A 22,942-nucleotide genomic window follows, 5' to 3' on the forward strand; every position below is an offset into this window, starting at 1 on the left:
TTGCCCCCCCCCCCCCCCCCCCCCCCCCCGCTCTTTTGCCTTTGCTCTCCTTTTGGTCTGCCTTCTCTTTCTTAGTTCTCTGTTGCACTTTTTCTTCCTCTTTCACTATTTTTCCTCTTCCTTTCCTCTCTCCTGTTCACACTTTCTCTTCCATTTCTCTTTGTCGCCTTTTCATCTGCATTTCTCATTTCCACTATTTCTCTCCTTCTGCTCCTCTCCTCTGTCCTGGGAGCCTTCCCCAGGGCTGTGCCCACCCTACCCTCCAGGTGCAGCTCCGGGGGACAAGGGGGGGCACCCCCTCGCCCCCTAATCGGGGGCTCCCCCAGCCACCCCCGCGAGGAGCTAACGAGCGCGGCGGGGCCGGCGCTGCCCACCCCCGTCCCAGGGGGGCCGCGCCGGTGCCACGTCCCGGCGGGGCCCCGCGGGCCGCCCTCCCCCGGTGCCCGGCGCGGCCGGAGCGCCGCGGAGCCGCCCCCGCCGTTTGAAGTGCGGGGCGGAGGGGAGGGGAGGGCAGCGCAGGGGCGGAGGGAGGGGAGCCGCCGGCAGCGGAGGCGGAGGGACGGGGCGCACCCGCCCCAGCGGCCCCACAGCCACCCTGCGCCTCCCGGCCGGCGGCAGCTCCCCGCGCCGCCGCCCCGGCGCCCCGAGCCGGCCGTGCCGCCTCTCCCCTCCGGCATGTTTTAAGCCCGGCCCTGCCCGCTCCCCTTCGGGCTTCCCCTCCCGCCGCCGTCGGGTCCCGTCCCGGTCCCCCCCCTTCGGTCCTTGCGCATCCCCCGTCGAAGGGCCGGCGGCTGGGGGGGAACGGGGGCGGTGGGCGCCCGGGGGGGCGAGGGCAGAAAAGCCCCGCTCGACACCATGGCGTCCAGCTATGCCCACGCCATGGAGAGGCAGGCCCTGCTGCCCGCCCGCCTCGACGGCCCCGCCGGCCTGGACAATTTACAAGCCAAGAAGAACTTCTCCGTGAGTCACCTGCTGGACCTGGAGGAGGCGGGCGACATGGTGGCCGCCCAGGCGGACGAGGGCGGCGGAGAGCCCGGACGGAGCTTGTTGGAGTCCCCCGGGCTGACCAGCGGCAGCGACACCCCGCAGCAGGACAGTAAGTGCGGGGACACCCCCCTTCCATCCCTCCCCGGGGCGGGGGGCCGCTGCGGCCGCTCCACGTGCGCCGCGCTCGCGGAGCGGAGCGGCCGGGGGAGCCGCGGCGGCCGGTGCCGGCCCCGAGGGGGCTCCCGCGGGGAGGCGGCCCGGAGGAGCCGCCGGCCGGTCCCTGGGCCGGCTCGCCCCGCTCCCCGAGCCGGCCTTCCCCGCCGTGCCCGTGCCGGCAGCCCGCGTCCCCCCTGGCCTCGGCGGGGCCGGCACCCGGCGGCGTGCGAAGACGCTTGTTTGCCCCCAGCCGCGTCCCGGGCAAGGGGGAGCGGCGAGCTGCCCTTCGCCGCCGTGCCGCGCTCGTCGGGTCCCGCGCCGCGCTGCTCCGTCTCCCTTCGGGGGACCCGGAGGAGAACAGCCCCGGGAGCCGGGGCGGGCGGGATCGGGCCGGAGGCCTGAGCCCCCTTTTCCATCGCCTGCCGGGGGGCTGAGCACAGGGCTTGGCTGGACGGGGCGAGGCGCGGCAGGCGGCTGAGCCGCCCTCCATCCATCCATCCATCCATCCGCCCGTCCCTCCGGCCCGTCGGAGCTGGGACCGGCGCCGTGGTTTGCGGGACGCCGGGAAGCTGGTCGAGGGTCTGGATGGGGACCGGACGATCGTCCGACGACCTGCCCAGACCATCGCGGCTCGCAAACAGCCCGAGGGTCCGTGCGCGGCTGCAAAGTGGAGCCGCCGGTCCCCTCCTCCCCGAGCCCCGGTTCTCCCGGTGCGGGCCTGATCCAGGCCCGGCGGGCAGGGCAGGGCGCTGACCTGCTTCCGAACTGCCCGTCCTAACGGGTCCTCGCTTGGGAACGCAAGTAGCCGTAAAATAACAGCCCAGCGGCTGGAGGGCAGTGGGGATGGGCGCCGGCTTGCGCGGCATTTTCCAAGCACCGCTTGTTATTTTCCAAGGGCAGCGCTGTCAGAAAGGGCGAGCCGCGGCGGAGCGGGGAGAGGTGGGTGTGCAGGGCCAGCACCCCCCCCCCCCCCCCTTACCCTCCCTCAGCTTTCGGTTAAAAAAAAAAAAAAAAATCCCCGGCCGCAGGGACTGGCCGCGATTTTCGTTGTGGGTAAGGGCTGGCTGCGGCCGCCCCCGCCGTGTCTCCCGTGGGGCGGGCAGGGGCCGCGGCTGCGGACACGGGCCCGCTTCCCAGGGAGCCCCCCATCCCGGGCCGGGCCGCGGGGCTGCCCTGCGGCTGCTTGCGAAAGGAAAAAAAAAAAAAAAACCCCAACAAAAACCAAAAAAACCAAAACGAAAAGTCGGAGTTTTTTCGCCTTTCGCCGGCAGCCGCCTCCGACTCTCTTTTCCCCGCGGATCCGACGTGGCTTTCTCGGTATCCCGAAGGAAACCGGGCTGGGGAAGGTGGGAGCTTTCCAAAAAGCAGCCGCTCCTTACTCTGCCACCCGTGGGATTCCCGAGCTTAACCCCGGCAAGACGTTTTCTCCGGGCGGGGAAGCAGCATCCCGGGGCGGGTTTACTGCGGGAGCGCGGTCGGGAAGGGAGCGAGCGGTGCGCGGCTGCCGGAGCGGGTCCCTTCCCTCCCGGAGAGCCGGACTGGGGCGCGGCTGGCAGGCCGACCGCCGCTGGGAGATGATCGCTTTAAAAAAATTTCCCTTCCCAGGACCCGGAAAAATGCAATTTCTGCCCCTAAAGGTGTATATTTTAGCGGAGAAGGCAGTGATCGTTGCTGCCCCCCGATTCAGATCCCTGCGCTGCAATACTGCGGCCAGAGCGTCCCCGAGGTACTAACCAACAAGTTATGTAGACAACTCTTTTTTTTCCTTCTATTTTCCCCCCCGGTTTCGTTTATCATATTTTATTTGGACCCGATTTACTCCTGATGCTGCCCCTTGCCAACTGCTGAGCTCTCCGGAGCTAGCTCGATCAGCCTGGAAAAGAGGGGCTGTGTTTCCCCAATACCCACCCTGCTCTTAGAGCATGAAAAGGACCAAAAATCCCAGTCCAAGGGTGTGTTTCCCAGTCGGCATTGCCAAGCAGGGACCAAACTACAGCTTCAAATAAATTAGAAGTTCTCTGAATGCTGTAAAAGTTTTAATGCCGTTGCAGTGAATTAGAAAGTTTTAAAAGTATTCTAAAGTGAGAAAAATAAAAAAAACAGGGATAAATTCTCCCTGGTTTATTGGATAGAGCTGTCATCTGGGCTTTCTGGCTCTTTCACTGATGCGTTTAGCAGATCCCATGAGTCTCCGTGCCTCAGTTTCCCCACCTATTGCGTGTGTTTTGTGAAGTGTTTTGCAATCCCTGCAGGAAAAGGACTGTGCTGGAGCTAGGCAGTGCGACAGAGGTATAAGCTTTTCTCGGTGAAAAATGAGAGCGGGTTCAGTGGAAAAGCTAACACAGGGCTCGGTTATTCTCCATGTTACTAAGGGAGAGAAGGTAAAAGCCATTTGGAGAAATTGTGGAATACCTCAAGAATACTAAAAATGTTCTTCCAACCTGGAGGAAAGTCAGCTAGTCTGTCACTGATTTCCATCCCAAACTGAAGGGAAAAGCCAAATTATTGGCGCTATTTTTGTAATCCAAAATTAAGGGGGAAAGTTTGACACAGAAATGACAAAAGCTTTTATTTGGACGTTTGAGATCGAAGGAACTATTTCACCACTAGTTCATTTGAAAGAGGTTCAGGAGAAAACGCTTCTCTTATTAAAAAGAAAAAAACAACGTCCCTGGGAGCAGCTGTGATTGTAATATTTACAGGGAGAACTGTCAGCGTATTAAGGAGCTGATTTTTCAGTGGTGCTGCGAAGCTGTCACTCTCATTGACTTCAGTTCAACTTGCAGCTCTGAAAACCATACCCTAAAAGCTGATACAATTCACAGCAAACCTCCCTGCCTCTGCTGCTTAGCCAAGAAGACTTTGCAATGCCAGTTCCTCTTCATTGCAAAACCACCTGTTAAGATACAACCAACTCTTGCTGTGGTAGCAGGGCTTTTGCTGACTCTGGCTAAAACTGGGATGAAAGTGCGAGTCCTAGCTCAACAGAGGGGACCCACTGAGCTTCCCACCAGTCAGCTCCTGTCGCTCCTGTGCCCTTTGGGGGTGGCAGAAGCCTGTCGGTGGCATATGGGTTCCCAGAGCTCATGGCTCTGAGCAGGGTTAATTCTCCACATCCAGAGCTGATAAGCTTTTTTTTTTTTTTTTAAGATTTTTGACCTCTGCTTTTTTTGGTTGGTTTGCTTGAGTCTCGCTGTTGATGGCTCGTGAAATGATGCGGAGAAAGCATGAGCAGCAAAAGAAAAATTGTTGTGCTCGGATTTCTCTTGTGAGGAATGAATAAATCCTGCTTTGGTCCAGTACGTGCATGAGTTCTGCATACTGGAGTTATTACTATCCTTTAATTTCTCTTCAGTATAAAAGCAATGGCAGCTTGGGGGCTGTGCTTTCTCTCCCAGGCTGGTAGATTATGTCGGGCTGTCAGGGCTGGTTTGCGATTAAAGCTGGGGTGCAGGCTGCCTGCAGCTCCCCACGACTTCTTCTGTCTCGGCGGGCATCATGACCCCTCGGCACTGCTGCTCCTTCCGAAGGAAGCAGAAACCCTGCCGGGGCGTCCAGGAGGAGGTGAGTTTCTTTGCTCGGGCTGGGTCAAGCAGAGCATCTGTGCTGGCTTCAGCTCCCTCATCTCAGGCAGCGGGTTGAGAGCACGAGGAGGGACTTTCTCAGCTGGCACATTGTTTGGTGATGGATCTTGTTGCCAGGATTTTACAGATACCAGAAATAGAAATGGTTTCAAAAAAGAACAAGAATTCAGGGAGGAGAGGGGCCTGAGGATGGCTCTTCACTGCAGCAGTGTATGGAGGCAGTGTCCGGCTCAGGGAGCCACGAGTCTCAGACGGGAAGGATGAGCTGGGGCAGAGATCGCTCCATTGCTGCCTGGGCTTATACCCTCTGATTCTGCCGTTACTGGGAGCCTGAGACAGGATCCTGAGCTGAAGGACCTTTGGTCTGCTCCCACATGGCTGTTCTTTATGCTTTAATTGCCTCTTTTTAATCAGAACAAGTGAGGTTGCTGCAGGAGTAAAAGTGTGTGTGTAAATATTGAATTGTTTCTCTTTTTTTTGCTGATGCTGAGGTTGTCTGCGGTCCCCACCCTTCACGGAAACACATATGCCTTCTTAAAAAGAGGTGGAAAAGCTCTGCCACTGCTTTGAAATGTGAAAAGCGATTCCGGGCTGCTGAGTCGCACGGAGAGTGAACGTGAGAGGAAGCGCCAGGGACAACTGCAGGGTTTTCTTTGCAAACCTCTGCTTTATCTTGAAGTACTAAGTGGCTCTTTTGTTAGTAAAACACAGCCCTTATTCCCAGAAGATGCTGAGACTGTAGACCGGGGATGTACGAAGAATTGGGGGGGGGCAGGGTAAATTGATTAAGTCTAGCTATTTTCTTCTTCTCCTGTCCTGCGGAGCTGATGGGCAAAGGGAGAGTCTGCAGGAAGCAGCCGGCTGCTGATGTCCCCAGGTTACACAGGGTGGGCGAGGGAAACGGGCCGGTGCCTTTAACCCCGCGGGCAGCGGTGGGCATCCTTACAAGGTGCTGCCAAGGAAGACTTTCCAGAACCGATCCTCCCCTTCCAGCAGCTCATGTGGAAAAATCGAGGATCAGATCAATATTATTTTTAAGGCACTTGTTGTTTATATTATCCGCGTGAAAAATACGACAGCTTGCTTTTTCTTGCGGGAGTAGTCTTTACGCGTGCCAGTTGTACTGCTCGTATCCGAGAGGCTTCTTGCAGGAGGAGCGAGCGGTGTTCACTAGAGTAAAGGCTGAATACCAGGCAGATAACTAACACAGAGCGATTGTTAGAAGTTTGATGAACTTATTTCCATTTATGTTCCTTGGGCATATCTATTTAATGTCACTCTCAGGCTGGCTGGTGCATGGTTATTCTGGCAAGTATCTCAGAGTGTTGGATATTTTTCTTACATCCCTCAATCCTGCAGTTTGAAGTGGAAAAACATTTTGTGTTTTTCACATAAATTTCTAGAGCTTCTGGATGCAGACAAAAGATGGAAATGTGACTCTGTCACAAACCTGGAGTCTTAAAAAAAAATAAAAATAAAGGCACCGAAAGGCAAACAAAAATGGACAACGTACTGTTATTAACAAAGAAAAAAGAGCCATGTGAATTTGAAGGAGGGAGCTGACTCAGTTTGCGAGTGCTGGCCATGCTGCCCGCTTTTTGATGGGCGAAACTAGACTTTTATTTGTTTGTGAATTTCACTTTTTTTGATCATAATCAGTTTTGCTTCCTGGTTCTCATGGTCTCATAATTTGCTGATGGTATTTGTGTTTTCAATCCATCCACATAAAGCTTCCAACTTTTTAATTTGAAAAAGATTTTGCTGAAGGTTTTAGCTCCCCCCCCCCAATGTAATGAAAACATTTCCATGAAAATTAGATTTTGAAATCTTTCATAAAACTTAAAGGTTTGGTCTAAAATGCTAGAACGCTTTTAATGAACATCAGCTTTCTGTCATCTGCACCAAGTTTCCACTACTAGCCAGTCTATTTTCCATCTTTTTGATGATGTATAAAGCAGTGATCGCATGGGAAAATATTATCTCAGGGTAAATTTGTGCAATCCTTACTCACACGAGTCATTGCATGCAGTTCAATGGACCGCTTATATGTATGCCAATTGATGAGTATTAGTGTTTAAAGACTTGACCAGCAGCCTTGAGTCATGCAAAAAAACTTTTTTTCGGGCTGGCGGAATATTTCTGCACAGGCATGAAACAGTTTTGCTGTCTGCGTTCAGGGGCACGATCCTTTTGCCTTTCGCAGAGGTGCAACGTGCATCAAAATATGTGACGTTAAGAAGCCTGGAAAGAAAGAGCAAGAGCGTGGACAGAGTATAAGCAGGAGGGCCTGGGAGAGTTGAGTGTTTGACAAGGCAGACACAGAATTACAAGCTCATAATTCCTTCGAGGATATATTCTTTTTTTTTTTTTTCCTTTAGTAACTGAGTTTGCTCCCATGGTTTTTGACATCACCAGAATGGCTTGATGGGATTATAGGTGTTTATTCCTGGTTGCAACTTGTTTATGATATATTTAATCGTTTTTGAAACCCATATTAAGTAGCCCTGAGGGGGCTGTGCTCCTGCTGGGCCTCCATTGCATAATGAAGTACATCACGAGTATTTACCGAGTGTCACAATATTCCAGACTTGGGCCTCTGTTTCTGGGGAGGATGAATCACTGCATTGCTGGTTCCCCACCCTACTCGCCTTTCCTAAAGGAGGCTTGGATTTCGGGGCGGATTATGGAGTTGTGAAGTGAGAATCATCACAGCCTGGCTGGAGGAGCTGTTGTCCAAGGCTCTGATCTGATTTTCTGATCTGATCTGATTTTGAACTGTCCTCGCAGCTTTATGCGCAGGGCACAGAAAGGTTTCGACTTGTGCTCGGGTGGTGGAGCACATAGCATAGGTTTTCAGTCCGGTTCCCCCCAAGAAAAACCTGTTGTATGGTTGCCGCACATGGCAAATACCTTCTGAACCCACTGGCTGCTCTGGTGGGAGAGCAGACAGCTCCAAGGGGTGTGAAATCCCAGTGGGTTTTATGGCAACCTGGTGGGGTGTGGAGAAGGATGCTAGCAGTGCCTCCCCCTGAGGGGGAGATGCAGCATAAATTCAACCTCTTACTAGCCACTGGAGAGTCTCTATGGAGACTCTGCATTATAGACTGTGTCAGTGGAAGCTCACACATGCATAGACATGGGTGCCACCAGCCCCACGGCACGGGTCTGTAGGGATTTGTCCTTTGTCACCCTGTGTTGTGACTGCAGCACTCTTAGAGCCAGGGGTCCGAGGGTCCTCCAGGGCAGTCCTGCAGTTCTCTCACCTAGATTTGCTGGCCCTGCTCACGTTTGTCATTCATGCATTGCTCTGTAAACTCATGGTATGTATCTAACCTGCCGTTTCCCTTCCTGCACTCTTTCTGCTGGACCCGGCTGGCCTCTACCACGTAGCCCTGGAAGATGCTGTGAGGTAGGGATGGGAGCTCAGCAGAGGTGCACTATGTGTCTGCTGGGACTATGGTGGTGTAATTTTGAGAGAAGTTTCTTTCAAATGAGAACATCTGCCGGATGCTGGTTGGGAAGGGAAGGGAGCAGTGGTGCCGAAGCTGAGGGCCACCTCCTGCAATGGAAAGCCTGGCATCTGCAAGGATGAGTCTGCGAAGGCCAAAGCTGGGAAGAGGGGCCTGATGAGCAAGCCAGTGAGCATCTATTTCAGCTTACATAGCTTTCTGGGCTCCTCTCTCACCTCCAGAGGCTGAGAAAAGGTTACGCCAGTGTTTAAAGCACTGTCCCAGACAGACAGTCTGGATTTGTCGTGCCCATATGAAGTGAACATTTGCCTTGGGGTGGCAGCTGGGACGTCCTGGTGCCTTGTGTTCCTGGAAGGGAAGGTTAGAAGAGAGGTGAGGGGAGCCAGCTGTGCTGTTAACAAGTCACTACATCCTATTGCAGCATCCAGTTCATATTCCACCCAAATTTTCCCCCATTTCTGGCTAGAGAAATTTTCCTACAGGAGAAACTCCAGCCAGTCAGCGAGACTGCTGGGCAGGGCAAATGTCCAAAGAGCTGCTCAGTATCTGGCTAGGACCCTCTCCACATCTTGATGAGCTGCTCAGGCAGCAAAACTGCTTTTGCACCGAGAGCTGGAATTCATCAGGAGCCTGGGGACATTGCTTCCTGCTCTGAGCCTACCAGCGGATGAACTTCTCTGTGGCCTCCTCGACCAAAGTAAAACCAAAGTTATCCGTGGCCCTGTGCGTCTGGGGCAAGACAAAGTTGCCAGCAGCAGCTGTTGAGTGGGCAGGCTTGGAGAAGGAAAATGGCATCCAGCTCTGAAGGGGACCAGCAGTCCCAGGGGCACTGGGAGCAAAGTGGGGCGCCTGGGGGTGATGAAGCAGGGTGGGTGGCTGCACAAGGCAGCATCCAAGTAGCTTCCAGCCCTCTCTTGTAGCCAGTGTGGGTGCTGGACAAGTCAAGGTTGGGTAGGTTTTGAACCCATGGTGACCTTTAGTAGTCTGCTGTTTGCTCTCGGTTTTGTTGTGTTTGTGGCTGCTGAATGAGTGGTGGGTGAGTTGGACTGAGCTGCAGCCAGTGTGCCGGCAAAGCCGTGAAGACCTGCTTAGTGCTTCTGGAAATCATCCCCTTTTTTGGAAGCGTCACTAATACGACCCACATTTGAGAAGAAAAAAAAAAAAATCATGCTTGCAGCTTTCAAAGAGCCATCACTTCTCTGCATCAGCTCAGCGGAGTCGGGGCTCTGTGGGGATGCATTGGACTTTAATAGGGAAAAGTGCCTGAGCCGTAACAATGAAAACAGGGTGTTAATGCTCTGGGCCTGGTGCTGCAGAAAGGGCTGCCCTTGCTGGTGGCTCTGCAGGCAGCTCCTGTCCCCATGAAGTCTGGGCTGGTTTCCCGTAAAGCTTTACAGTGCTCTCCCCACCCCGTGGTTTGAAATGCCGGTAACACTTCATACCCGTTATCCTTCTGCGTCTTGCGCAGCGTCACATTTCCCCCTGGATGGAATGGAGGTTTGTGAATCCAGCACTGAGTTCCTGCTTGGGACGGATGACTCCCATGCTGATAGTGCTGGAGAAAGTTGGTGGCAAGCCTGCGTCTCTTTCCTGAGCGTGTTTGCTCCCATTTGGCGCTGGGAAGGCTGTCTCTAGACACGCGCTGGTAGCGCAGCCTGTGCGGTCTTGGGTGCTTGAGGTTGTCAGAGCAAATGTATTGGTGATTTTGCAGTGAGAGAGAGAAAAAAGCTTTCAAGACCAGTCTAGAGCCAAGCTCTGCATCTTGCTTCCTTCACTCTGAATGCTGACGGGAGTCTGTACCTCTCCGTGGATCAGGGATGGGGAACCAAGGTGGTGGTGGAAACACGGGTCTGGATTTTATGCACACACACAAGGCAGCCTGCTGGGGAGGGCATTTGTCTGCTCCATGTGTTCCCCAGGCAGTGTCAGGCCACTCCGCTTTGGGGGTACTGCAGGGCAGGGTTTGTAGGGCACGGGTTTGCTGGTGCTGGGAGCAGCCTACCCCGAAAAGGCTCGCACCCAAATCTAAATTGAAACAGTGGGGCTTTTTTTCTTCCAAACATCAGTAGAGATGGCCCAGTAGGATGACCCAGCCTGTCTTTTATTGCTCCAAAATGCCTTAGTGCCTTGGCCACAGAGACTTGAGGTCTGTTTTTCTGTATACTTGCTGCCATAACTTGGCCAAGTTCACCTCGCCGTGCCTCAGTCTTCCTACCCATGTAACTGGGTATGATCCTGGCCCCTAATTAGGGGCTTTGAAGTCTGCTGGATTTGTGTTATATAAGAGCTTGGCTTTAACAGAGATTTGGGAATATTCTCCTCCCTCTGCATCACCCCCAGCAAATATCTATTTCATCTGCCTCTGTCTCTGGAATCGACCACCTTCCGTGTTAGTCAACTGATTAGCATTGAGGAGATCCCCTTCCATGAACTGGAGCAACTTCCAGCAAGTTTGTTCCTGCAGGGAACCCACCTTCTGCTCAGGTGCACCTGAGTACACCCCATGTCCTCAGGGCAAGTTGCGTTTGCCGCATGAACCTGTCTGTGGGGTGAAACAGTTTTTGGTGGCAGGTTTTTGTATGCAGACTCGAATCTCTGGAACATCTTGAGATGCTTGGGCTCTCCACAAACCTAAAGGATGCAAAGAGAGGCACGTGCCGGTCAGCTGGAAGGTCCCTGGAGCGTTTGGCGGCAGGCACCGAAATTCCCAGAGGCTGGTTGGGACGGTTCCGCTCTTTTTCTTGGCTATTGCCTGGTCTTGAAGGTTTGGCCAAAAAGATCTTTACTTACAGTTTGTTTCATTTGGACGACTGCTGATACATCTCATGGAAACTAGGGGAATTGCTCAGGAATAAGTGCTTGCGATGCATTGCTTGTTTGTGATTTGTTTTTCATTGTTTCTCCTTTAAAAAAAAACCTCAGTTAATCAGTAAAAAGAAACAATCACCTGTGATTTAGGAGAGGAATCTCTCATTGTAAATAATAAATTAGTGTCGGGAGACCAGGCAGACAGAATGGTTGATGAATATCCTGCAGGCTGAAAGTTGTTTATCAAGCCTGTTTGAAGACTTATGACTAACAAGCTCATTTACAGAGTTTGGAGTCTGTTCATGAACCGTTCTCCAGCTGGGAGGATGTGGGAATCATCAGAAAATGTATTCACAAGTTACTCGATCATTTAAAAAAAATGATCAAACAAACAAAGGCTGGTTTTTGGAAGGGAACTGCAAATTCCTCCCCCTCACCCCCCGGGTTTTCTGAGGCATTCCCCCTAGGAAAACAAGGGGCCTGGAGAAGAATGAAGAACCCCACGTCGCTCGCTAATGACCTGTTTTAGTGCTAAACCTTCCTCTGAATGCCCTGCCACCAGCCAAGCCCTCCAGCTGCAGGAGAGCCGGTCCTCTGGGGCACGCCTGGCGAGGTCCAGTCACGGGCGCCCGATGGGCCCGATCTGTCTCATCTCCACCAGTGATTCCCAGTGGGGAAACTGGCTGCTCTCACTCCTCTGATAGGCTTACAGAGCAGATCTCCCCCACGTCACAGCCCAGCGTGTTTCGGTGCGGTGCCCTGTAAGGATGGCAGCGCAGGAGCCGCTGGTGTCAACCTGCTGCCTGCATAAAGGGGGACGAATTCGGCGTAAGAAGCCTACGCTGGAGCGCTGTGGCTCCGTGCCCTTTGCAAGTCTGCTTGCCTGGCCTCAAACCAACTCTCCTGCTCAATGCAAACCGCTGCATCTTTATGAAGAGAGGCAGATGTTTTTCACCCCCAGCATCTCCTGTAGTTCTGCCTCATTTGTGGAGCATCCTCTCGTTGTGCTCAGCTGCAGAGAGGGCTCCAGGTGGGCTCCGTTTGGGCGAGCTGTGTGTCAAGGAAGATGCGAACTGAGTCAAAAAAAGTCCAGAGAAGAAAAGGAGTAGGGAGAGCTCCAGCATCCAGTTTAGGAGGAAAGAAGAGGTGCTAAGCTCAAGAAGAGGATGATATAAACTGACCTCCAAGCCCACCTACTTCTGTTGGAGCAAGGAAAATGTAAGTGAGGCGGCAGGGAAATCCTCCCAGGCCTAGTGAGGATAGGGAAACCCTGGAAGAGGTGGTGTGAGGATGCTGTGGAGACCTCAAGCACAGATCTGATGGAGGCAAACATGTAAAGGAATAAACAGTGCAGAGTTCATCCTGCCTTGGGAAGGGAGTCCTTCTCCCAAGTTTCAGTGGCTGCGTGATTTCAGTGGGAACGTGCCTGTGTGCTAAACCCTGCATTTAATCTGTCCTGGCCAGCACAATGGTGCTGCCTCCGATTTTCCCCTGCTTTCCAAGCAGGTTGCTGTGCTGTGTTCAACTGGGGTGCCTGTGGGGCAAGAGTGACCCATCCAGCTGAGGGAAAGCGTGTGGATGGGGAAGGGACATGGTCACTGGGGGTGACCCACTGCTGGGAAACCAGGCAACAGATTTCCTGGAATGTGCCTTTTGGCTTGGGCATTCTGGGCTGGAAGTAGCTGGTGTGATTGAAAAGGCTCTGTCTTTTCACGGACTGATTGAAACTAGTCTGTGATTAGCAAGAAAACTGCCCCGAAAAGCTGCTCTTCATCAATATGGGCAGGCTTGTGACTGCCTTTGTGAATGCTGTGTGCTCCTCCAGCCAGAGATAGTCTGTGTCTGGAGGAGGTTACATCGAGAAAGCGAAGAGGATGCCTTGTTCTCAGAGGGTCAGAGCACTCTGTGCAGAGCCAGGTGCTGAATCCTGATTTTCTCACCGGCAGTGGTGCTGGGATCCCTGTTCCCCCAGCCCCTTTTGCTACACCCACGGTGCAGCTCTCCAGGCTTCCTCAGAAGGCCTTTGCTCCCTGCTCTGCTTCCCTGGTCTCCGCTCCAAGTGGGAGCAGTTTTGCTCGTATGACGTATCGCTGTCCCTCTCGGGCCGTGCAATGCTGAGAGGCGTTCCAGACACTTGCGATGATGGATTTGAATCCCTGTTTCCGTGACTCTCTAGGAAGAGGTCTTCCCCCCCCCCCCCCCAATCCATCAGAGAAAGGTAGAACAAGAGCCAGTGGCTGGGAGCAAAAGCCAGACGTGCATTCAAAGGAGGTAGAAAACATGCATTTTTTAACTATGGGATGTGATGTAATCACTAGAAATAACTACGAAGGAGAGCGTTGGCTTCCCCATCCGTGAATGTCTGGAAGCCCGTTTGGAAGAGCTGCTTTTGTCAGCCGTGAGTTATTGGTCTCACTGACGAGGTAACTGGGTGAAACGCCATGGCTGGGTCTCGCACAGAAACCGGCAAACTGAAGAGCTCGGCTCTGGCCCTGGGACGGATGGACGTGCTGCAGCATTCCTGCGCCATTCGATGTCAGGGATATTCCTGCCAGGAAATTGGATCACAGGACCAGATGGAGAATGCAGATCCAGTCGGTGCGAGTCTGTTTACAGGTTTGAACCAAAACATGGCGAGAAACACAAAAGAAAAGCAATGTCCTCATCTCTGATCATAACTCAGGCCCTTATGTGAACCAGCTGCCACACTCATTTATAGGACAATCCCCTCTGCAAAATCCCGCTGTTAGGAATAGCAGAGAGAGGAAAACCTCTGCAGAGCTACGAAGGGCAAATATCAGACATGGAAATAGCCCAACTTGCTCTCGTATTTCGGGATCTCTTCTGAGTTTACTGCGGCTCTGAAGAAAACAGGCTGTTGCATGTGATTTCTGGTATTTCTGGCCAGGTTGAGAGTCTACGTGAATGGTGTCTCTTGTAATCGCAATGCTGTTGGCTTCGGGTAAAATGAGGAAAACAGGGAGAGCTGCAAATTTAATCAATGGTGGGGAGGGGGATAAATGTGCTCAGCATCCCTGCGGGACAGAGGGGCTCCAAATCAATAGGGTGGGCCACAACGATCAGAGTAATCTTTTGCCTCCTGCGTCTGCAGTCCATTTTGTGTTTGCTTGTTGCCAGCCAGGGAGGAGCCTGCTGAAACCAGGAATGGCCAAAGAGCCCCAGAAAGGCAGCTCCCCCAGAAGCGTTCATAGCATGAAGCCCTTTGCTCTGCCGCCGAGCCTGCGGGGACAGGAGCCTTCCTCCACCCCAGCAGGCTGGGCATTTCCCAGCACCGACGCTCAGTGCTCACGGCCATGTGCTCATGCACACACTGTTGGCCAAGGAGGATGGAGGCGCAGAGGTTTCCAAATACGCTCTGTTCCTAGAAGGGCTGTTAAGTAAAAAATGTGCCGAGAAACGGTTTGGCAAAGGGTCTGGTTTGGAGGAATTATGCTTTGCTTCGGTATGATTAATAATGGGGATGGGGGGGGAAAGATCAAAATAATCAAACTCCTCTTAAAACTTTGCTGGGCCGAGCCACGTTTAAAACTCAGTCTCGGGTGTGAAAAGTCAGAAGGTCTCTGAATTTGTCCCAGATTGACTCCGGGCAGGATTCAAGCTTCTGAAAAAATTCCGGCGCCTCCATGAGCACGTTAAGCCTCGCCCAAGCAGAGCCGTGACTGCGGCTCCAGGGCGTTCGGCATCGCTGTGCACTGCTCAGGTACACCTCGTCACGCTTCACGGCCAAGCCGGAGACTGGAGGAGTCCTGTCTGCGCTGCAGTGAGTGTCCCTGGAGACCACCATCATCTTTGCCTAAGTCCTTAGTTCTTCTGAAAATGCGGCTATCCACTGCTGCGATCAGGAGGTACCACAAGGCGTGGATGTGAGTGGGGTCATTCTAAACTGGCCGTGATGTGGCTGGATTTTGTTGCAGGCTGTTCCCTGGCTGTTAATCCTGCTTTAGGGCAGCCTCTCTGTAAAGACAAAAATCCTTGCACATGTGGCATGCAAGAGAAAGGCAGGTACCTCCCGGGGGGAAACGCCCACCCCGACCCAAGCTGGTCCTGTTGCTTGTTTTGAGAGAGTTGAGAGGATGCTCAACCACCGGGGTCACGGATGTTGTCATTAGCTAATAGCAGAAGCTGCTTGGGAAGAACTACTAGACTTTCCTTTAATAATGTCGGCAGTCACAACAGCCCAAGAGGAGGGCACCTTCCTACCTGAAAATGTAGCCAGACATTTCTCGGGTGAATTGCTTCTACATTGAGAAATGCAGATTCTGTTCAACTGCAGCAGGCAGGAAATTTCTGTCGGTTCCAGCTGGAGGGGGGAAACCTCCTCCAAATTAAAGTAATTACGGAGAAAGCAGATGCTTTGGGTAAATACTTTGATTCTAATTTTCATGTAAAAGCAGCATCTATGTTGAGGGGAAAGAACAGATTTTATAAGCCTCAAAATGGAAAGAAACCACTTTGACTTTTTTTTTTTTTAATTCCCTCTCCTGAATTTGTTTGCTAAAACTTTTAGGAGTCCTGTTACAGGTCAGCTCCAAACAGGCTTTTAAAGTAGAGAGCTGAAAGCCTGTGGTTGCCGCCGGTGCCCAGTCGTGTCCGGGGGGTGATGCCGCGGGAGGATTTGGGGAGACGTGGAGGGCAGAACCGCAGGGGCTTTTCTGTTATTCTGGTGCCATCTACTGGTCCGAGCCCACAGAACGGGCTGTGGCAGCGGGAAAGGGGAGGGAAACACGGGTGGATGGTGTGATGTGGCCGGGGTCCCGCAGGAGCGTGAGCTCCTCGCCCTCCCTGCGCAGGGCACACGGATGCGGTCGGCGCTGCGCTCCCCACAGCCTTGGTCTCCGCTTTCTCCTGGTCTAACAGTTAAAAAGACTGGCACAGCCGTACTGAAACCTGGGGCCCGGGCTGCCCGTCCTGAGCTCCAGCTTCTTCCAGCCCTGGCCTCGCTGAGGAAGGCGAGGGGGTGCGATGTGAAGGAGGCAGCCGGTGGCGATGATGCTCCTGCTGCTGTGCTCCTCCAGGTTGGGATGTCCATGGAGCAATCGGGGCTGAGCTCTGCTGGGGTTTCCCTTCACTTTGGCAGAGCAGCAATGTGCTCTGGTGTGGATTCTCGAGTGTCCTGTAAGAGCTTGGGCTCCCCTGACTGCCTGGTGTCTTGCCAGCATTAATAATGCCTCTTGCCTTTTACTGAGCCACCGGGTTTTCAAGAAAATTGTAGGAGCTGAGTTATCTTCGCAGTTCCTGTTCAAATTGTCAAGTTGTGGTCGAAATTGGCCAACGACTCAGAAACTGCCAGGGGGATCAGAGGCAAAGAGCGTGTCTCTTTGGGTTTCCGGAGAAATCGTTTACAGTTGAAACCAGCTGGGGAAGCTGGGCTGCCCTTTTGGAAGGCACCTCCAAGGGGTTTGGTTTCCAGAGCCGCCCATCCAAGGACACAGTCTCCTCTCCGGGTGCCAGGCTCTCATGGGAGGCTGGTGCGAGCTCTGGCCCACAGCTTCTCCTCTGTCGCTGCCTCTCTCCTGCCACACGTTGCACATTGGCTTTGCCATCCCGGTGGCTGGGCCAGCTCCGTGCGGCATGTCCCTTGAGAGAGGATGTCCTCTCTGTTGTGGCTGCTTCAAAGGGCCAAGGCCCGTCTTCGACTTGCTTCGCTCCAACGTGGCAAGCAGCGCTCTGAGCAAGACACAGCCTGCCTTGAACTCAGCCGGGACAGGGAGCGAGGAGGAGGGAGAGCCAGGAGAGGGGAAGAGATCTTCGATGGGGGGTTTTTCCGACAATCTTTCCCACTTTTTAAATTTTTAAGTTTAAAGGCAAGACCCACAGCAGGAGACCTAATAGCTAGAGGGCAGCATCTCTGCCCTGCAAATGTACTCTCTGCTCTAGGAAACACAGGAGGTATTACCCCTTGGGTTACTATTGGGAGTAACTTTTTAAAGTGCTTGGGTTTCAAGCCTTGAAATTTCCCAGGCTCATTCTCTCTAACGATTTGAGAGAAGTCAAAGCCCTTTTTGTGTGAAAACTGGAGGCGTGGGGAGTTCTTGGTGACAAGCTGTACCTGAAAGCTGGAAACGCTGATGCTCGGGTACCAGGGACTGCTGGGCGGGAGACAATACCCCAGAGCTGCCCAGGCAGTTGTAGGGATTCAGTGCTGTTTTGGGGAAGCCTGGCCTGTTTCAGCCAGTGCTGGTGGAGCTATGGGGCAGACATACGGTTGGGATGGATGGGAGCACCCATCTCTCTGGACATGGCTCTGGGTGTGTGCAGCAGCAGGTCTCCCAAGGCAGGCAGCAAGGATGGGACTCTGACTTTGGCCATAGGCTGGCAGGTAACCAGGGAAAGATACGGCCTGTGCCCAGGGGTGAGGAGTTTTAGTATTTTATTATCTCTGTGCAGGATGATAGATGCAATAAAACTGCCAGAGCAACTGCAAACCAAATGCCTGAGCAACAGAAGAGGTTTGTGGGAGAAACCTGTATGTCGTATCACAGCCTGGGCTCAGCAAGCAAGAGGACTTGAAGTCATCTGTGCGTAAATGATAATCATCAGGAGCGCTTTTGCCTCCTCTGTTCATGAAAGGCAAGATCAGAGTGCTGTCAGCCAGAATGAAATGTAATATTTGTTTTAGTAACCCATCCATCCTTCATTGGGGATGAGGGGATGAATTCTCCAGCTTAAAAGGAGCTTTTCATCTCCAGCTCCTGCAATCCTTCTAATGCTGGGAACAGGTTTGGTCAAAATATTACTTGGGTTTAATTTATGTGAAGACTTGGGTTTTTCTTCCTCTTGCTTTTGATTCAGGAAAGCGTCTCTATTCATCAGGGACACTTAAACTATCTGTGAAGTAAAAACAGGGTCTAAGCAGCGAGCCATCCCTGCGTCCACCGTGAATTCGGCAGGCACTCGCTCAGGAACGAGCCCACAGCAGCAGATGCCATGCGGTTTGATATGCTTCTTCCTGTCAGACATTGGGAAATAAAATGTGATTCCAATACAATTGTTTGACGACGTTAGCTGGGTCTCCCTGTGAATCTCTGTGTAAGGAGAGTAAATTTAAAAGGCCTTTTTTTTTCCCCCGACAAAAAGCTAGGAGAGGACTCCAGGGTCTGCCTTGTCGAAAATGCTGTCTGACTTCTGGAGCAGGAAATGGCCGAGATTTTCCTGTGAAGTTGCCTCAAGATGGGCACTTTAGCCTGTAGTTAGGTGCCTGACTGCAAGTGGCTTGAGCATCAAAGGGGTCTGCAGATGGGTTTAGCTGTCACGCTTCAGCTTTTAAAATTGGGCCAACTGGCTAACGATAGACCTTTACTACCAGGATGCCAGCTTTTGCCTGGCTCGCTAACAGAGCGCCTGAAGCCTTTATGGGAGGACTGTTGCTTACTGCATGAATGTGCCATGCCAGTACAGTGGGACCGAAGTCCAGTCTCAGCATTGCTGTGATTCCTTGAAGGACCGTGGCTCTTAATTCTTTTTTTATTTTTATTTTTTTATGTTCCAGATTCTGGGGTCATGTGAAAACCTGGGTTAAAAAAAAAGTACATCTCTGGCAGTGTGTATAAGTCAGAAGGATGAGACTCAGCCAGCTTCAAGGTTAAAAAAAAAAGCAGAGTGTGCACCAAGAGAAGGCACAGTCTATCCGGAGCCTGTCTCAATGCTGGTCTTCACGGAGGCAATCACAATTCTGGGAGGCTCCAACTTATGGTCCGTGACCGTGTAGGTTGGTTTTGTTTTGGTTGCTCCTGCTGTGCGCAAACGAGGCTGGGTGGCACAGCCAAGGCAAAGCCATCGCCTCTCCCCCAGCCCAGTGGACTCACAGACACTTGATTTCAAGCCAAGTGACAATTCCTGGGCTTGCAAGGAGCAGGGGTTAACTCAAAGGCTGCAGATGCTGTGCAGGCATCTGGGCTTTACAAGCGCTGGAGCGGTGCGTGCTAATGTGGGGCAGGCTGCATGCCACAGGCTGCAGCTATGTGCAAAAAGTCTCCTTTTCCCCCTTTCATTTTTGTTGTTGCTGCACAAGTCCCATGAATGGTTAAATATCCTGCCAGGGCAAGGTAATTTTGCCCAATAAACCCCTGTGTTTGTAGGTCTGCTGTAGCTTCGTGCCTCTGACTCGGGAAGGAAACAGTAAAGTTCTTGCAGAGTGCGGGGACGGGAGCATTTTACAGCTCGCTGAATGGGCTCCGGGTTTGCAGCAGGGAAACCTAGCTCAGGCTGACCTCTCTGGAGCCCACCGAGAGCCGAGGCAGTGATTGTTTCTGGACCAAGAATCTCTGTCGCTTTCTGCAGGTTAACTCGAGATAGCGCTGACCCGGTGCAGGGGGCCGGGTGACGGTCTTTCCCTTCCCCAGGCGTACACGCTCTCCGCAGAGCGCTTCCGCGCGGACACGGCGCTTGTCCCGAGCAAACACCAGGAAGGTTTCCCGACTCTGAGGTTTCCTTTTCTGGAGCGCTCAACGAGCCGGAGTGGAAAGAGGTTTGAGGGCCTCAGGAGTTTGCTGGCAGAGCTCCTTCCTCCTCTTGGAGAGGTGGGGATAATCCCGTGGGACAGGGGCAGCACAGCTGTCTCTCATCCTGGCACGTAGCTGAGCTGTGTGGGATCAGGAGGAGATGGAGCTCCCAAATCACCACCTTGGGCACAGAGCCAGGTAACCCACCCGTTGGGTCCCATGCCCTCCTGACCCGTCCATGCTGTTGACTTCAGCCTGTCCTAGCTGAACGTCCAGCACAGAGGAATGAGACCCTTCCCTCTTATTCCTCCTTAGCACTAATGAGCTGTGGGGCTAACAAGCTTGGGGTATTTTGCTCCAAATAGAGCAAGGTGCTGCTGTGTGGCTCGGAGGTTCTTTGCAGCCTGGCTAGAGCCAGCACAAGCCCGGCTCTGCCGGCTGCTTGTCAGCTCTGCAAGGCCCTTGCAGAAATCAGTTTGCCGTGTCTCGAGCCCTGTGGCTGAACTTGGCAGGCTCGTGAGCCGAAGGGTCGGGGAGAGGGGCGTCACCCGTCCTAAACCAGGCGGCAGCCTCCCGAGAAGGGGCAGGAAGCGCCGAGTCCCCAGTCCCCCCACTGAACTGGCAGCTCACGCCGGGCATTGTAGCCGAGCGTGTTTGCAGCATTTTATGGGGCATAATCTGTTGTCATTGAAGCCGATGGCAAATTCCGTACTTTCTGCAGCTGACGCTAAATAGGTCTTTTGAAGGTTGTAATTTCTCGTTTAACCGATGCCAGTTGCAAATACTTTGTGCTGAGGAATAACCCCTTAGCGCCAAATAAAATACAGTGGAAGTCTGTGGCATGTTTTTCAGCGTATTGTTAGTTACAGCTCTCCTGACAGAGCACATTCAATGCCGAAGATAAATGCTTGGGAGCCTCTTGCCAATTTGTGTCCTAAAGGGCTTTTCTTGGATGTCCTCTTCTCTGTGGAAAATGCTTTTCTGTTTTTCCAGCAAACATTTAATGGTTGCGCTTAAAAGAAAAAGAGGACCTATTTCAGGACCAGACCATTCTGCTTTAGTTCTCTCCAAGCTGGTTTGTGGCTCTTTGGGTGCTCTGATCTTTGTTACACCACATTGCATGGCAGTGGTCTTCGCATAGCAATATGCATGTTCCAGGACCTGCATGGGGGATGTTTCGGTCCACCCAGCACCGCTCTCTAGTTGCCCCTTGTGCCCAAAGTTGAAGGGTATTCCCAGCTGACCCATCTCAGAAAATCCAGGCTCCAACCAGGCTGCAGGTACGGTTGTTGGCATATTAGGACACTGGATTCCCATGCTGGGGAACGCAGTCTTTCCATTTGAATTCAGTTTCCGTGACCAAGGGGGAGCCTGGAGAGTTGGTGTGAGTGGCCTGGGGCTGGTCAGAGGGGCGTGCCTGCAGGGATGGAGGCTAGCGGTGGCCCGTGGCCAGGAGCTTCACGTCTGGCTGCTCACGGCTGCTCACCAGTCCCAGCTCAGCATTGCTGCCAGCACTTCCAGCACGTGGCTGGGACCTGGGGCTGGCAAGAGAGGGTGTTCAGCCTGAGCCATGGTGTCCACCCTGGTACCCCTTTCTGGGAGATGTATGGAGAGCTGCACAAGGAGGAGAAGGGAGGAAGCCACCTCTGACAGGGAGTCACCTGCACACACACACACACACCAAAGAGGTTGGCGGAGATTTCCTAAGTGAAGTGGAAGGCTCTCGAGGTTTCTGTGAGCAGTCAGGAGCAGCTGAGCTTTCTTTCCTGGGGACAAGGTGATTTCAGAAGTCCCCTCAAGGTATGCTGTTGGTGGAGCAGAGTGGAAAGCCCATCCCATGGCCGCTTCTGTCTAAATCGACTCAGACATCCAGGCCTCGGGATGATGGTTTGGTAGGTCGGCGAGGCTGAGGGAGCTGCAGCACTGCAGCAGCGGGGTGATCTGGGGCCCCGTGCAGGCGATGCTCAGTGCTCACCCACCGTCACACGGCCACGGCTGTAGCTGACCCAGAGGGGTCTGAGCCTGAGCTTTGGGAGCTATGCAATGCCTCGGCCTGGGGAAGCCCCAGCACAGGGACATGGTGGTGCCCATCAGCTGTTGGGGTGCCGTTAAACCTAGCTATGGAACCCCATTAACCTGAAATAAGTCCATCTGCCTTCATTTGTGAATCAAAACCGACAGTTTTTCTGCAAAGGGTGAAGAGCGGAGCCAGCATTGATGTGGGGCCTCACTGTTAGCACTGATGATGGCTAGGAAGTGCGGTCTGCAATACTCACAAATACACCAGCTAGCGTCCGCATATGCAACTGAAATGAAATAGCTGCTGTGTACCTTTATACCATATACCCAAAGTGTGTTAATTACTTGCTGTTAATTTATTCTCCATGCTGTGAAACTCAACAGCGTGAATGGCACAATTATAATGTGAATGCATCCCACTTCTGGTTTATTTTGAAGTGATCTGCTTTTTGTCTGCACCCCTGTAAGTACAGGACTACTGTTATGAACAAAGAGAGTGGTACAACACGTCCTGCAAGAGTGGGATGTCTAAACAGATGGGCGAGGCGAAGCAAGGAAGGAAACGGAGGCGCAGAGGAACAGACTGGCTTGCTCACAGTCATTTAGAAAGCTGGAGCCAGGGAGTTTCCCTGGCTGCCAAATCCCACCCTGCTCATCTATCTGCTGTCCCCAGCTTTGCTTGTGTGCTGGTTTTCTTGCATCTCCCAAAGCTGTTCCCCCAAATACAGCTTCACCGAGAGCTTGGCGCATGGTGTGGGCTCCAGGGACACAAGCCTGGCAGAGACCCGATGAAGTCCTGTCGTCAGTCCACCTTTCCCCCAGGGCAAGATCGAATTTGCACATGCTGTTCCACCTATGCCAGTCCTGACACACGTTCCTCTAGCTCATTTTAGTGACCTCTGATGATGGAGAAATCTGCATAATATACACTAATGACCCCCATGAACTTGAATTTGGTGGAAGGTAATTTACTGATCTCAGGAGGGCTTTGATCTGGAGCAAAAGCCCTCGTTCTGTGGTTCATCGGGGGTCTTTAGAGTGGAGGACCAGAGAGGGATGGTTTTAAACCTACACTTACATACTGTATTGCATGTGGCCCTGAGGCTAGGCATGCTTTCTCTAAATGCCCTCAAACATCATTGTTTTTCTAGTGAAAAACATCACCTGGCTCCCATAGGTTTTGTTCAATAGTTTTTTATTATTTGGAGAACTTTTTTCTCCAGGTTTCCCATTCCAATTCATATTCAAATACCAGTGTTTCTTGGCTTAAAAATACTTTGTACTCGACTTACTTTATTTTTACTTTAATTGTTAGTAAAAATGGACATAATGAAATGACCAGCAAATGATTTTGCCAGGGGGTTGATAAAAAAAATTATAAGATGTATTCCTAGGGAAAAAAAAAAATCTGTTTAAGAATTTCTCATTAAATGTAATTGGCATTTCCGGACATGAC

The 22,942-nt window shown here is 52.7% G+C and overlaps 1 protein-coding gene across 1 annotated transcript in view; it reads left to right on the forward strand.

The window, feature by feature from the left end:
• Positions 1-532: 532 nt before the first annotated feature.
• PRRX1 (paired related homeobox 1) overlaps positions 533-22,942 on the forward strand; it is a 43,735-nt gene continuing 21,325 nt past the window's right edge. The window contains exon 1 of the mRNA XM_075508047.1: positions 533-1,096. Within this exon, the coding sequence (XP_075364162.1) occupies positions 856-1,096 (241 nt within the window). The 5' untranslated portion in view covers positions 533-855. The remainder of the gene's footprint in view (positions 1,097-22,942) is intronic.

This window comes from Mycteria americana, chromosome 7 (assembly GCF_035582795.1).
Source record: "Mycteria americana isolate JAX WOST 10 ecotype Jacksonville Zoo and Gardens chromosome 7, USCA_MyAme_1.0, whole genome shotgun sequence".
Classification (NCBI taxonomy): domain Eukaryota; kingdom Metazoa; phylum Chordata; class Aves; order Ciconiiformes; family Ciconiidae; genus Mycteria; species Mycteria americana.